At 37.6% G+C, this 17,266-nt stretch overlaps 1 protein-coding gene across 5 annotated transcripts in view; it reads left to right on the top strand.

Annotated features, from left to right (window-relative positions):
- Positions 1 to 17,266, top strand: part of KHDRBS3 (KH RNA binding domain containing, signal transduction associated 3) — a 198,097-nt gene that overhangs the window by 70,838 nt on the left and 109,993 nt on the right. For all 5 annotated transcript variants that reach the window (XM_030795399.1, XM_030795394.1, XM_030795395.1 and 2 more), the window contains one exon: positions 12,935 to 13,051. In XM_030795399.1, coding sequence (XP_030651259.1) covers positions 12,935 to 13,051 — 117 coding nt within the window. The remainder of the gene's footprint in view (positions 1 to 12,934; positions 13,052 to 17,266) is intronic.

The raw sequence follows: 17,266 nt of genomic DNA on the forward strand, positions 1-17,266 counted from the left end.
TATTCATTAAATCTTGGGCCTATGATAAAGTAGAAAGGCCACTATGGATTATATAAATTTAGAGAAACTGATTGGCCCATAATGGCCATTGTTTTATGATGGGTGGTTCCCTTCTACTTCCTCATTTTGTCAACCCACATCTTGTAGTGGGAACTGGAAGGAAGAGAACCGGTAAGCGGCAGCAGGAGGAGTAAATCTTCAGAAGCTACATTTGTCCTGTTCTCAGAGGACAGGACCCTCTGGACTTGGGTCTTGTGACACAGCCCCTGTCTGTGAGAATTGGGGAAGTTATTTAGGTTGGTATTTACAAATATGACAGCATTTCAGGTGTATTGTGGAGGGAATTTAAATCTTAACATTTGTTCTCCTTACAGTGCTTGATTATTGAGGCAGAAAGCAACACTTGAACTTAAGTTTGTTAAGTGAAATCCAAAAACAGCCAGGCATATATTGAGGGGTTCCTGAAATAATCTAGTGATATTGTTTGGGGACATATTATCAGCATTGGTGTTATTTTCCTGAGCCAATGAATAATTAAAAATTTGATTATAATCCTTACGTATAGGCCCCTTAAAATTTTTATTACATATGAAAGACTAGAAACAGTCTATTACGTGTACGTTGGTCACAAAGCAGTAAATTTAGAAATTAAAGTGTCTGGGCTGGGTGCGGTGGCTCATGCCTGTAATCCCAGCACTTTGGGAGGCTGAGGCGGGCAGATCACGAGGTCAGGAGATTAAGACCACGGTGAAACTCCGTCTCTACTAAAAATACAAAAAAAATTAGCCAGGCGGCGCGGTGGCAGGCGCCTGTAGTCCCAGCTACTCCGGAGGCTGAGGCTGGAGAATGGCATGAACCTGGGAGGCGGAGCTTGCAGTGAGCGGAGATCACGCCACTGCACTCCAGCCTGGGGGGACAGAGCGAGACTCCATCTCAAAAAAAAAGAAAAAAGAAAAAAGAAAAGAAATTAAAGTGTCTGATGAATTTTGTTATATTTAACTCTTTAATTACATCTCTGCTTACTTTGAGGGTGCATCATAGAGGATACATCTCTATGTCTATTGCTGAACCGAAAAGTAAAAGTATTTTTAGTGGTTTAGCAATATACTGCTGGGCTTATATATCTTGGATATTACTATACTGATTATTTTGGCTCTGGGCTCCATAAGGATCACCAAATTGGACCAACTGAAAATTGCATGACTATACTGGTATTGGAGATAGGAAATATGAACAGAACATAATCCCTCTTTTCTAGGATGCAGTCTTTTGGAGGAAAATGGTAAAAATTCATGCCATAGACTGAACTATAAATTTCCATTAAAAGAAATAATATGTAATTACATGAAAAATGGACACATAATACAAAGGCAGATTGAGAATCACGGTTATAGAGAAAGAAGTCGGGCTTATGAGCCAGCCTGACCTGTGCTTTCTGGCACTGGGTGTGTCACCTGTCTCTGTTCTGACTGTTAGACCAAATGGCCACTGAACACTTCCACTTGGGTATCCCACAGACATCTTAGAGATTTGCCATGTCCATATCTGAACTTCATACCTCCTCTTCTTGGCCAACCTTGACTTTTTCCTGCGTTGTTTACTGGAGTAAATGACAGACAATACAGTGTATTTGAGTACCCATGCCAGATACCAGAACATAATTTTTGTCCACACTCTTCTCCCTCATTGACCTGCTTGCCTCCAACCTTCAGATACCATTCATTTACTTTCTAAATTAATTATCATCTCTCTTTACATTTGATTTCATTCCTTAATTTAGAACACTATCACCCCTTACCCTATCTATTGCAGTAGACTCTTTGCTGTATCAGTTTCTTGCCTTTGATTTTAAATCTTTCTTTCGTTCTCCCCACTTGTAGCCTGACTTTTGCAGTCTGGGGTTTTCTGAATTAACGGTTTCATGTTTCTGGGCTTCATAGCTTGTCCTCCACACACCTCCTCCTGGAATATCCACCCTTGAGCAAATGCAGATAGCAAGTATATAAGATAGCTTATTTCAGATTGTATATTACTTGCATGTGTGTGTGTGTCTGTGTTTATTTTGCTCATATTATATTCTGGAAAAGTTACTTGTACACTTCATTGATCTCTAGAATTATTAACATCTAAATAAGTTGGGCTGTTTATCATTTCGAAATAGATATTAGGTTAAAATTACAGTCAACGGAGCAATACCAAATAATCTCAACCACTGCTAATAATACCTAGTGATCTGTAGTTGGAAAATTAATATATTTAAATAATAGTATTTATAGCTTTAATATATTATAGTAATCTCTGCAACAACAACAAAAAAATCAATAAAAACCTTATTGAATAGTGCCATTCAATTTGGAGAAAAATAAGTTTTAACTCCATAAGTATTTATTGAGAAACCATTATATAGGAAAAATGCTTAATTAAATGTTGGTCCTACTTGCTCTCAAGTAATTCATAATCTAATAGGGGAAACGATAAATTTTACTAAATAATATAGGATAAAGATTGAATTAATATTACAAAGGTAGAGGCACAGCATAGAATTTAAAGGCGTGATGGAGAGTTATTTCTATAGAAATAATTATGGATGAAATTAAATTTAGTCTTTAAGAATAAATTCAGGACATTAACAGACATGAGGGAGAAGGGTAGAATAACTATTGGGCTAGAATGATGTCATTATGGGGAATGGTGGATCATAACATTCGTTTAAATCGTAAGGAATATATTCTGGAATGCCTTCAGTGCTTTACTTGGGCATGGAATTGTATATATCTAGAAGAGAATCCTGAAATATCTGTGATATTGAAATAAACAAACACCTAAACACAAGTTTGGAATGACTTACTCTTAGGACATTAAAATGCCCACGTAAAAAGTGATTGTTATTTTCAGGGGTGATTATCAGAATCTTGAAAATGATTATCAGTAATGCAAAGCTTGACTCAGTTAGCAACTATGCTAAGAAACAAGTGTTTTGTTTCTGAGGAGGCTACTCTATTTCATGTGAATGCCATGGTCCCAAGTCCATTGTTAGGTTTACTATTGCTTAGAGTTTGGCATTTACTACACTGATATAATTCAAATGAGATCAGAATCCTGAATACCAAGAATGGGGATTTATTTAAGTAATCATTGTGTTAGTGGTCAGGTTATTAAACTTAAAATGTCCCATGGAGCTAATAAAAGTATTGATCTGTTCTTTCAAGAGAATAAAGGGAAAATAAACCTTGTTTGTTCTCCCTTTGTATTTTTGTCCTTGGGCAGGAAATAGGTAAGTGTAGATTATAAACTAAAGATGTTCTTTGACAGCTTTTGTTCTCCCCAGTAAAGTATAGAAAGCAAGTGCTTGAGTGGTGTTCTCCAAAGAGGGGTGCATGCTTTCTAATACATTTGTGTGCTGGGAAAATACAGTAGAACTTCTATTTATGTGTAGACTTCTGTTTATGTGTGTGTACACACACGGAGTGGTTTTCTGTGTGCGAGGCATTATTCTAAGCACTTTAGTATTAACTCATCTAGTCTTTATAACGTGAGGTAGACATTATTATTTCCTGTTGACATATAAAAAAAAATGGAAGAACAGAGAAGTTGAGTAACTTGCTAAAAGTTACTTAGTATCAGGCACTTGAATCCTGGAAGTCTGACTCCAGCGCCTATGTGCTTAAGAAATTAAACTTTGTTAATATTTAGTGCATGGGTTAATACATTACCCTTACATGATTCATCTAAGTCCAGTTATATGCACTTGGAGACAGTATCCTGAAGTGAAAGGGGCTATTCCACAATGCAGATCTCACAAGGGTATTAGTATTAGATAAACAATGTAAATTTATTTTGCTAGATGTGGATCTGAGGTAGAATGTAAAAAGGAGGATATAAAGAACTTTTTAAAAAATGTTTAGATACAGTACAAGATACAGACAGTTCTCGATTTACATTGGTTCAACTCAGGATTTTTTTACTTTATGATGGCGTGAAAGCAAAACACCATTTATTAATTCATTTGCTTTCAGTGTACTGGGGCATACAGCTATTTATATGTGCCTGGTTGCAGATTTATGGATTATATTAGCTAGTTTTAATTAAACATGTCCTCCAGTGGGCAAATATTACTGCAAAAGACACTGTTAATTAAAGGTTGTAGATAAATACAATCTAAATTAGTGAGAAAACCAGAGAACTGATCCTTCTTTTGTGCCTAGTACAACTCAGCCTTATAAAAAGATTAAAAACAACTATGATCCAGTTGGATATGACAAGAACAGTCTTCTCAGTTGGAACTATTTCTCTACGTATAGTAGTGTTAATGATGAATCTCTTGGCCTAGATAAGTATTGCAGTATTAACCAGTGATAGAACAAGCATACGATTTTTAGATAGATAAATATGTGTGTGTATGCACACACAGTACCCATTGAAGGAACAAAGGTGTAAATGTGGGTGGGGATAATTCTTACATTGCCTAACTTAAGACTGTGAAATATTTGAGGTAATAACCTATAGGTAGTATTTACATTTGCTGTCACCATGGAATGTACTGATGGACCTGCTTTATGGCCTTCTTTCTTTCTCACAGTTTCTTAGCTGTTAAACTGATTTGAGATATATACCGATCCTCACTTACAATGGGGTTTTGTCCCAATAAGCCCCTTGTAGGTTAAAAATATTGTAAGTCAAAAATGTATTTGACACACCTAAGCTACTGAACATCAAAGCTTAGCCTAGCCTACCTTAAATATGCTCGGAACACTCAACATTAGCCTATAGTTGGGCAAAATCATTTAACACAAAGCCTGCTTTATAATGAAGTCTTGGATATCTCATATAATTTATCAAATATTGAACTGAAATTGAAAAACCAGAATGGTTGTATGGATACTGGAAATAAAGTTTCCTACTGCACGTGTTTTGCTTTCACACCATCATAAAGTCAAAAAATCCTAAGTTGAACCATTGTAAGTCGAGAACTGTCTGTACTCGACTTGTACTGTATCCAAACATTTTTTTTAAAAATTCTTTATATCCTCCTTTTTACTTTCCACTTTAGACCCACCTCTAGAGAAATAAATTTACATTGTTTATCTAATACTAATATCTTTTATTTTACAGTTCTTCTCAGGTGTCTTTTTTAACATTTTTAAACAAACACTTAGAATTTAAGCTCAATTACAAGTCCTTGTTGGCCAGTTAGACCCCATATACCAAAAATGTGCTTCCTTTCATCTCCCTGTGTGATATATTCTAGGTTTTGTTTTAATTAGCATCTTGGGTAGTGATTAATACTTTTTGGGCATTAATTTCAGTTGGCATTTGTCATTCACTTTTGTTTGCATGAAATATTGCTTGCCTGTCATAAGTTATATGTGCTGTTCTAGACAGTCATTGAGGTACAAAGATGAGTAAGACAGGGTTTCTGCACTCAGAGGAATCACCACCTTGCTTCCCAACTTAGGAAAAAGAAGGCGACTGGCAGGCCTTAGAAAAGACCATAATCTTTGAGGGTATTAAAATTTGACTTTTTGATCAGTGACTGCTTTGTCATTTTTATCAGTGGTGTAGTGTATATATTGTGCTCTGCCCCCATGGCCACACATGCAAGCCTTAAGGTCCTGCATGGTGCCCTTCCCGGAGTTTGTCTGACTCTGCATCTTGCTTACCTGATTGCATGCAGCAGAACTGACGCAATGCCAGTTCCAAGCCTGAGCTTTAAGACAGACTTCTAGCTTCTGCTTTTCTCATCTTGGAAATCAGACACCAGGCACAAGCCTGTCACGCTGAGGCTACCATGGTAAGTGGAAGCTTAAGATATTCAGGTGAACCAGCAGGAACCGAGGTCCCTGCTGACAGCCACCACTAACTCATGAGCCTGTCTGCCCCCAACAGTGCCAAAGTTGCTGAATTGTGAGCAAATAAATAAGATGGTTATTTTTCAAGACCATTCAATTTGAAAGTAGTTTGTTATGTTGTAGTGGATAACCAAGATAGCCTTAAAGTGGAACTTTTCTGTCCCTAATTTTCTCATTGCCAAGTCAGTTAAGGTTGTATGAAAATCATGTAGTTTATACCTGTTACTTGCAAATAGGGACTCATAATTTCTGTAGAATATAGTTTGTTCTGAAAAAAGTTTTGATGTCTTTAATTGAATATAACATTATGGTCTTTATGGGATAGAATAGTTATTATATATTTATATGTGTGTTGGGTCAAGAAGTTTAACTCAATTGCAAAATGCTATATTAGAAATTTTCTTTTTTTATCCTATGGGTCATTTAAGTTTGCAGAATGTGACTTTTCTTTTTAAATACCAGAGGGTATCCCAGTCCATTTGTGCTGCTGCCATAGAATATTTGAGACTGGGGAATGTATAAAGCACAGAAATTTATGTTCTCACAGTTCTGGAGGCTGGGAAGTCCAAGGTCAAGGCACCGGCAGGTTTACTGTATGGCGAGGGCGTGGTCCCTGCTTCTAAGATGGTGCCTTAAATACCGATTCCTCCTGAAGATTAGGCTTTTGTTCAGGAGAAGGACATAGGATAGGTGGGTCTGGGCAGATTTCACCAATCCCTTATCCCCTACTAGCTCCCCAGGGGAAGTGGTTTCTTTATTCTCTTTAACTTTCTCTGTGAGTGCCTGGGGGCCTGTGAGTGCCTAGGAGGGATTTTTTTGCAGAAAAAGCTTTTAAGAAGGTTTCAACTTTTCTAATTGGGTGGTTTCCAGGGCTTCATACTCTCATGCTAGCCTACCCCAGATGAGCAAATGCTTGAGATTTATTCCTCCCTGTAGATGCCTGGACAGAGATACCTACAGGGAGAAATAATTTTTGCCCAGGGACTTCAGTGTTGATTTGCTTTCTGTCCAGTTGTTTTTTTTCTTTTTAATTGTTTAAAGGGTGGATGTGACGTTCCTTCCAACTGTGTACGTCTGAACTGAATGTGCAGTTCTTGGAGCATAGCAGTTTTGAGAAGCTGAAAGAAATCCAGAATGGCTAAAATTAAAAGGAGAAATGTGGTGAGGCTAGAGAGGTGAGCCAGAGCTAGCATGCTTGGGAAGGGCTTTTCACAGCAGTAGCAAAACATTGGCACTCAGGTTCGCAGGACAGTCACATCGTTGTATTTTAAGCAGAGATGTAATATGGGCAACTTGTGTTTTAAAAAGACCTTTCTGTTAATTGAAGGAGATAGAAGTGGATACAGAGAAAGGACTCTACAGTGGTCCAAGGAGAGGAGATGAGGGCCTAGACTAGGATGGTTGTGGTAGGACTGAAGAAAATGGACAGATGTAAGAGATGTTTAGGAGGTAAAATCATTAACATATAACTAATTAGATCATTAACATGTATTAAACGCCCTCTCTATTCATGTTGGAGAGATAAAGCAGTGAACACACAGGCCTAGTCAGTGCCCTCATGCAGTAGGTGGCAGGCTTCAGGCTTCAGCTGCCGCAAAGACAGTGGCACCATTTGCTGGGCTAAGGGACTCTGGAAGAAGAGCATGTTTGAAGCTATGGTGGCGGAGTTTCCAAGTTCAGTGTTGAGTGTTGTGTTAGAGGTGGGTAAGGTATTCCTTTATGATACTCATCAGCTTTTCGGTGAGCACTCAGTTACGGGAAACCTTTTAATGGAGACCATGACAGGTTCTTGAGATTTAGTTGTTTATGAAATGACAGCTTAACTATAATTGCTCCCCAAGGAACAGTGTCATGTCACAAATATAGTTTAGATCAATTAAAGCTAGTTCAGAAAGGCACTTGGTCTTTACCAGTGAATAATATAATTATTGTAGCTTATACATCATGCAGTGAAACTCAGATATACTTACTATATGTTGTTATACCATCTTCATAATCACTTGAAAACCAACTCAGGGTATGTGACTTTTCCTGATTAGTGGAAACAAGCAGTTCGGCTAATCTTTAATGGAGAAAATAATGGGACTTTGGATGGCTTGTGTTTAAAAATGTAACATGTGTGTCTGTGAGAGACACAATAATTGACATCTGGAGAAAAATTATGAGTGTCTTAGGAATGATAATTTGTAAATTTGTAAAATAATTTCCATGTAAGTGAACAAATAAAATTATTAATGAATATTAATATTAATAATAAATGAATATGTATTAATGGACAAATGAGGTTATTTATACAAATGAATATTAAAATGTATTTTCTTATTTCTTACTGTCTTGCAGATGTAGTTTTTAAAATAAAAAACAAATCAAGACATGGGTAAGGGGAGACTTTATTTGAAAAGGTGACTGCAAGAGCACAGGAAGGGACTATTGGCAACAGGGAGAGGGGATATTAAAAAGGGAGAAAGCACTGACCATGAGAACTGTAAGTTACATCTCAGAAGTCAGGCAGAAACTTCACCCTTTCATGGGTGAAGTGATTGAGGCCAGAACGGTGTGGGGCAGTGGGGTGAATGGGTGGTAGTGGCAGGATGGGACAGTGATCAGAGAACACTACCCTGAGCTTGGCCTGTTTCCCAAAGGGGCTTTTGGGTAGAGCTTGTCTGCTGGTTCAGACTGAGGATGGGTCTAAGTTCAGGGGTCTGGACAAAGGAGAGAAGTGGAACTAAAGTTTAACTAACTCAGGATATATGTCTTTTTCTGATTGACCAGTGGAAACAAACAGTTCAGCTAATTTTTAAGCGGCAAAATAATGGGAATTTTGAGGGTTTGTGTCTGTCCTTGCTGTAGGTAAATAAAGGATCCTCTGTGAGTCTTACGTAAGTCATGTGGGTAAGAGTGGGCCTTTGCAACAAGCACTTTCCAGAAACACGAAAGGGTGGGGAGATTTCGTAATCATCACTGTTTTCAGGTGCACAGGGCTGCTCAGGTAAAATTCAACATTGTCACCGTGCTTAGCACTTTATCTGATATTTTATTCTTCATAATGACCCTGAAATGTAATGACTTTTGTAAGCCACACCTGGTAAATTGAAACCGAAGACTAGAAATGCTAAGAAACCACTGTGTTCACATTGCTGATAAGATGGGGACACTGTATGATGACACCCCTTCAGAACCCATAGCAAGTGGGACATCAGGAGGTGTTATGGGACTAATGGCAAATAAGACAACTATGCCGCTTTCGTTGTTTGTTATTTATATCATCCAGAAAGTCCAAAATACATACTCAGTCCATCTATTGGTTAGGCCTTTTCTTGTTGCGAATACCGACTATGACTAGCTTGAAGGATTTTTTCTTAAAAAAAAAGAAAAACAACAAAAAAAACCTACCTTAGGGTGTCCTCTAGAATGCATGGAAGAATTGAACTTGCAAACTGAGAAGACAGTAATAAGGGCTTTAAGCCTAAGAAATTGTGGCTTTTCCCTCTAGCAGTATTTCTTACCTGGGCCACAACTGACATTTTAAACAGGACGCTTGTGAAGGGCAGGGCCATCTGTTTCTGATGTCTGACATAGGCCTTTGCCCCTAAGTCCCAGTAGTGACCCTAGTCATTGTGACAACCAAATAAACATGCTAAATATTTCCAGATGTCCCACGGGGAGGTGATGCAACACCTCCCTTCAGTTTGAGAACCTGCCGGAGCAGCCAAGCACATTACCATGATTGTCACTCAGCTCTCAGGACATTCAGCATCCACATAATTCATTCTAAATTTCAGAATCCCTTGACTTCCAGTCAAAGGCCCAATTCCTTGGCCGATCTGGGTGGCCTGGGCCAGGTCATGCCATTTTGAGTGTGGTGGCTCCTTGGTAGCCTTGTCCCACTTGCCATAGGTTCTGAAGGGGATGCAGTTCCACAGAAGGTGGGTCTTGTTCAGATAAAATTGTATATATCCACAACAGTTAAATTCATCTATTTATTACTTACTAATTTGGCATCAAGTATACACAGTCTGCTGGCTGCTCTCGTAGGTGGTTTTCATATACTTTCTTATTTAATTCATGCAACCTGCACCCACAGTAGGTAATATGGTCTGTGTTTTGTGGATGAAAAGTCTGAGACTCAGAAGGGTTAATTTGACTCAGGAGATAGAACTAACTTGACTAGGGAGATACATGGTTGAACAGAGTTGAGAGGAAAAAGAAGAGAAAATAAAAGTGTTTCTGGTTGTCACAGTATTCATTTATGTACTTTTTGTGAACAAAACACCAACAGAAGTTAAGTGGAAAAAAGAAACCCCTACAGGTATATAAAAGTCATATAAAATGCTTTTTCTTTTTACCTAGAATGCTGTCAAGTGACCTTTAATCAGTCATATCTCTCTATGGACTTCAGATTCTTCCATATAAAATTAGATGTTTGGATTGGATGATTTCTAAAACTTCTTAATGTTTATCACTTGGGAACTATTTGACCACTTAAGATGCAAGATAAATATGACTATCAAAATTTATTTTTGCTCCATTATTGAAACCTATTAAAATAAATATAAATGAAATAAAAAGGCATAAATTTATGAAGATCACAAGAATGGGAGAGTGAGACAACAACAGGCAAATGATGTCTGTAAAATTTTGGTGCTTGTGAAATAAATAAATAAATGGTAATGGAAACCAGAGAAGGCAGAACCTGAGCTGGCAGGCAGGGAAGAATTCAACCAGAAACATGTTCATTACTGTGGGAAAACTCAAGAGCACTCAGAAATTATAGGTAGAGATTACTGTAAAGGTGGATTTATGGAGCAGAACTGACAAGAGTAGACTTGGCTGAAAGGTATAAGAAGTAGTTAGATCACAAGATGTTCTCATCTTATAAAACCAGGCATCTGCCCCTCCACACTCTAGCAAAAGACCAGAGGTTTCCTGAAGAGGTTGAATTGGAGAACTGTGAGGCTCCAAGACACAGACAGATACAACTGAGGATGAGGGTGAGATGTCACACTGAAAATGAGGGAATTGTTTCCTTTAAATAAAATTGTGCGTGCTTAGTGATGGGATTCCCAGTATTCTGGCAGCTGGGCTTACACCTCTTCCTAAGAGATTGAGGACTTTCTCTTCAGGGAAGTGCCTTGCCCAAGTGAAAAGAAATACAGATACTGATATTTCAGTAGCTCTTGATAAAATAACTCAGCTGCCATATTTACAGTGAAGACTACTGTTGCCAGGTCCCATGTACGAAAACAGAACTTCCAGTCAGCAATCCTGAATTTTTAAGAACAGATACTAGAGGATTACCAGACATCTGAGGAAATCCCATAAAAGAGAAAGAGAGCAGCTCACAAAATGGGGAAGGGGAGATTCTTGGAAGAAGCAGATACTTTAAACTCCAAGGCGGGGACAGGCTGCTGTCATCAATATCTTCAGAAAGGATGAGAAATTTAATTGTTTCCACAAAGTATAAACAAAACACCATAAAGAAGAAACAGCTATAAGACAGTCCTATTCCTAGTTAAACATTTGATAGCAAAAATGAAGTAATCAATAGGTATATAGGAAATGTAGCTAAATTCTCCAGAAAGTAAAACAGAGAGACACAAATAATAAAAGAGAAATTTAGAGATAGCAGTCCATCTCAGGATGTCCAATGTCCAAATAATAGAATTTTGAGAAAGATAATAAAAGTAAATGGGGAGCTAGAATCAGGTGGGATTGTATGGGTCAGTACCCAATCCCACCTGATTCTTGCTCCCCATTTACTCTACTTTTTCCACCCTGTAGTAGTATTAGACTTTGTAAACTCTGCAAATATAACTTTTATATTTAAAAATATTTTACTGAAAATGGCATTTTAACAAGCAAAAAAATAATTACATGCAAAGATTAAAAATATATATTTGAGTTTTGGTTGAAGACCAATAAAATTAAAAGTGGGAAGGAAAAAATGCCATTTAGATTTTTTAAAGTGCTAAGTACTTATTTCAGGAAAATTACTTCAATTGCCATAGTTAGGTAAATTGAGGAACAATTTTCTCTTAGAAACAGCAGCACAGCAGTGGCATGGATCACGGAAGAAATGGCTGCTATGTGAGTTTGTAATCAAGCATCTTGCCAAGGCGAACCGCTTCCTCCCTGCCGATTTTCTATGTGGAAGCAAGAAGTAGTCATGATTTACCTTAATTATAGCAAGGCTTTTAAAAATTGTGTGAAATTCCTGATTTTTTTTTAATTCAAGATGTGTGTATTGAGTGTCTGTTATCTGGCAAGCATTGTTTTAAACAGTTTATTTATATTGACTTATTTAATCCTCAGAACAGCCTATGAAGGTAGGTCTTGTTGTCATTCCTATTTTACAGATGAAGAAACTGAGGTATAGACAGGTTGGGTAATTTGCCCAGGGTTACTTAGCTGGCAAACAGAAAAGGCTGGGTTTTAAATCATGGTAGTCTGGTTACAGAAGGCATACCCTTAATTAATTCACTACTATTCTGCTTGTTAAATAAGGAACCACAGACATCTAAGGTTAAATAAGTTGCCCACATTCCCATAGCTACTTATTTTAGAAGCAATAAATTTTACTGTAAAGCTTCCATCAGCCACCGAATGCTGAAGAACTCATTTAAGCCAGTCCTCTCATTGATTGAATAACCAGATCTAAGGGCTGACCAGGTAGAAGAACCAGATATTCCACAGTGTCCAGTCTAGTGCATGTTAGAGACACCTGGTGTCATTTTTTCTCACCTACATTCTCATCCTAGAAGTGTTCATTCATGGTGATATTTAACGTGTGCTGAAACTGTTAGGTTAGCAACCAAGGAATTCTGGGAAATTAGCGTCATTCACAGTTGTGGAATATAGCCATCACTGAAATAAATATAAAGAAATATATCAGGGTTTTTTATTTTACATTTAGCCCCGTTTTATGTGGTTTGTGGGAAACATCATATTTTAATGCATGTAGCAGGAGCTTAAATATTTGCCATTAATCAATGATGTGTAGCACACTACACTGTTTCTTAACGTTCAAGATTAATAAATTACTTTCAGATATAAATGCTACAAATTTGGTTGTTTATTTTTCCTAGTTCAACTTTGTGGGGAAACTTTTGGGTCCACGTGGGAATTCTCTGAAGCGTTTACAAGAAGAAACCTTGACAAAAATGTCCATCCTTGGGAAAGGTTCCATGAGAGACAAGGCCAAGGTAATATTAATTATAGAAAATGGCTAAGTTGTGAGTCATGTTATATTATGTGCTCTTATATTATCCACTGTATTCATACGTAGTTACATAAGGGGATATATTTGTGATACTGTTTAGAGAATTTGAGTCACTCTGGTCAGCTTCAGAATATGTAGTAACTTAAACCTGCATCTGTAACCTTTATAGTCATACATTAAATAAAAGCATAATACTTAAAGTTTTGATTGCAGTTGTAATATGTCACCTTGTAGGAAGTAAGGTAATATTAAAAATATCATGAAAAGAAATAAAAGCTATCTATAGTCTCATCATTACTGTTTGCATTTTAGATTAGTGTTTTTGGAGTCTTTTTTTCCGTGCAGACCTTACGTATAGTTGAGTTTATAATGTATATGCTTTTATTTCTTCTTTTTGTTTTTTATTTGATATTGTGTACATTTTAGAATGTTATTAAAATTGATTTTAAGTGTTTTAGTAATTGTTTATTGTTCTAACACATAATTGTTCTACTTAGATGTATTTACATTAATAGTCATGTTTTTTAACCAGCTAAAAATGCTGTTATTTTTATTGATCATTTTCTTAAATATGCCAATTCTGAAAGGAATTTTCTCATATCATAATGTGTGTCACTTACATTGTTTTCTAAAGACGTGTTGTTTTCTCATTATTAAAAGATTTATATTACTGAGAACCAAATCCACACTGAGCGATCATATACCGTGAAATGTTGAACAGTGATATTTTAAACACAGGTGATTTAAACACAATCCAACATCCTCACAAAAAAGCTATCTAAATAATAGCTTTTATAATACAAATGGCCAGTATTTGTTTATTGAACTGCTGCTGTGAGTCAGGCACTGTGTGAAACATGTTACATGCATTCCTTCATGTTATCCTTGGAAAAATGATGGGAGATAATATTTTCCTCATTTTACATGTAAGGAAACTGAGATTCAGAGAACCCAACTCTATTATCTGGGTTAATTTGAGAAATTTTTTGTTTTTGATTAACATGGTTAATAAAACCATGGTTTTCTGACAACAGTGCCCATATATTTTCAACAGCATTGGAAAACATGACATCTTTCAGATTTGTATGGGATACTGTTTAAAAATACAGATTCCCATACCTTTACTTGTTTAGGGTAGAACCTCAAAATGAATTTCAGTAGGTGTTTGAAATGATTCCAGTGCATGGCCTGGTTTTTTTAATTACTCACTAAACATTGCTATCTTAAATTATGACTTCAGTTGTCTTCAATCTGACTCATCTGTTCTGGCAGTAGGAGAAAATGAAAACCTATATTTGGCCAGTTGGTCAGAAATTATGTGTATTTTGCAGGAAAGTACTCTACCCTTGCTAATATCTTAGTTCGCGCTCTAATAAGGCCATCTGGTAATGGGCTGCAGGATAGGAGCAGTGAAACCCACAAGCAGGATTCCACTGTCCCACTTATTTAGTTTGTTGTTAAGGGGGTTGGTCAGAACCACTGCTTGGTCAGAAGGAGTGTTTTGTAGCATACAGTGGTAGTAATCAGGGCATCCACCAAGAATTTTACAGGTAGAAGGGAAACAAGGAAGGCAAAGCTTTATCTGGATTATATGCCCAAGTTAACAGCAAGTGCCTGACTACCCATATAATGAAAGGGATCCTAAATATTATCAGCTTGGTGTCAGGGCTTGGTGGGCCTTCCAGATTATATTGTCATATCAAGGCTCTCTGCTGTTGGCATATTGGACATACAGCATGTCAATAGCCAGTGATCCTTTTTGAGGGGAGTCCCTGTTATGAAGTAATGCATGACTTCCCTCCTGGCCACTGTGGCCATTTTGCTGATGAGCACCTTGAGTTGCATGGAGACTGCTGGGGATTAAGGTGCTCTAGCATCTGCTGCAATGAGTCCTCCTGACTACCTGGCTGAATGCCTGCTCTGCATTTGCATGGGACACCCTGTTTTTACATGATTGACCCTCTTTTCCAGATCATTTATCACCCATTCACTGATTCTTTCATTTCTGTCTTTGGAAATCAATATGGTGATTCTACAAGTGGCTGATTGTGTGTATTTCATCAAGGCACTCAGGAACCAGGGAGGGGAGTAGCATACATTGTGGATTTACAATCCACTGAACCCACTGTCAGTGGACTGGGACCAGAAGTCTCCTTACCTTCTAATCCCATAAGCCCCATTCTGCTTGGTTGCCCTCAGTGGAGTGGCATGAGGTCAGAATCAGTTCTGTTAATTCTCAAACTAAGTGTTTCCTCTGCTCTGTGCAAAGTCACTCTAGTAAAATGCCCCAGATCCTTGCTGGGATCTGAGATTCAGAGAATTTGAATATATTATCTGGGTTTATTGGAGAGATTCATTGCTTTGGGAGGACTAGGAGGAAGCTCACACACTAGGAAATATCATAGTTACTGTATGCAAGCAGCCTTTCCCCTGGGTTTAACATAGCTCTCTTCTTCTCCGCATGTTTGGTTAAGCAGAGATTGATCGTAGGCCAGGAGATGATAAGGAGGAGGAGTAGTGAAGCGTGAGAATTGTCATCTCCCTTCAAGGAACTACCTCGGCTGTGTAAGCAACATGGGAAAAGCATCACCAGACAGGCTTTTGCCGTGTGGAAGGCTCTGTGGCATTTCAGTATTTGAGTACTCAAAGTTGTTTGAATCCTCCCAAATGTCAGTTTGTTCTCAGGTTTAATTTATTCTTAGGTTTTCACTGTTATCCAGACACTGTCCTGAATCTCACATAAGAGACGGCTGGGCATCTGCATTGTTATTCAGCCACACACAGACTTGAACTCTGCATCTGTTTGTTGGCCCCGTCAACCTGTGGCTGCAAGCAGTGCACCCTAGCTTACTTCTGGCTCTTTGGGCTTGAACTGATAATGTAAAGCCCCCAGTCTGTCATTTTCTCTCTAAACTCTTTTCCACCAGCTTTGCCTATCTCTTGCCCACCTGTACTCCCCTCCCCATTTTTGTCCCATACTGTGCCTAGCCTCTGTCACATGATCCATTAGTCATTCTTTCAAAAGCATTTTACTGAGGGTGACCACAGATGATCATTTAAATAACAGGTTTGCAACTTAAATGGATACTGGCCAGTCATGGTGGCTCATGCCTGTAATCTCAGCACTTTGGGAGGCCAAGGCGGGGGCATCACCTGAGGTCAGGAGTTCGAGACCAGCCTGGCCAACATGGTGAAACCCCATCTATACTAAAAATATAAAAATTAGCTGGGCATGGTGGTGCACGCCTGTAATCCCAGCTACTCCAGATGCTGAGAGAGGAGAATTGCTTGAACCCGGGAGGCAGAGGTTGCAGTGAGCCGAGATTGAGCCACTGCACTCTAACCTGGGCAAAAGAGCAAGACTCTGTCTCCCAAAAAAATAAAAATAAAAATAAAAAAAAAGATACTACTAGTATCCCATCTGCTGTATTATAATCAGATCGTCACTGCCTGAATTCTTGAATATTGATTTCAGTTGATCCTTTTTACTAGTTTTAGTTTTCAAAAGTTATCAGTTAATATGTTTATTTCTAAAGAGATTCCCATTACTTATTATTTTAATCTCATCCATTTAGATTTTCAAAGTGTTCACTATTTAAAATCTAATGTGAATATGATTTATTTTCTGCATTTATTTGCTACGTTTATGAAATTATGGGAGTCATTACTGATGTATATCAGTTGGTTACATAGCATAATAATCATGACAGTGCTCTGGTCGGTTGAGCCTTCAGCTTGTGCCAAACTTCATGCTGGATGTTTTGCGTGCATCATTTATACTATACAATAAATAAAATGATAGTTATATAATAATTGTCATTACTATATTTATCTTTTACTGAGTGCTATTATGTGCAAGGCTTCATCCTAAAGACGTTTTGTTTGTTAACTCCTTTATTACTATAACAGCCTTATGAGATAAGTACTATACTATTATTTTCCCCACTTAAAAATCACCCCTTTAAGATGAGGGTAAGGTAACCTGCCCAAGTCATACAGTTAATGTTGGATTAGGGGTTTAATGCAGAATTTCAACATCTGTGTTTTTCTCCAAATAACACATTGCCTCTCATCATTAATCTATAGAGTAGTTTGGTAATAACTCGTCTCTCTGGAATTGTACCATGGTTACAGCTATGATAAGAAATCCTCTCTGTCCAGCTTAAGTTTGTGATAGAAATAAAAATGCTTGAATAAG

The sequence above is a fragment of the Nomascus leucogenys genome, chromosome 16, assembly GCF_006542625.1.
Source record: "Nomascus leucogenys isolate Asia chromosome 16, Asia_NLE_v1, whole genome shotgun sequence".
Lineage (NCBI taxonomy): Eukaryota > Metazoa > Chordata > Mammalia > Primates > Hylobatidae > Nomascus > Nomascus leucogenys.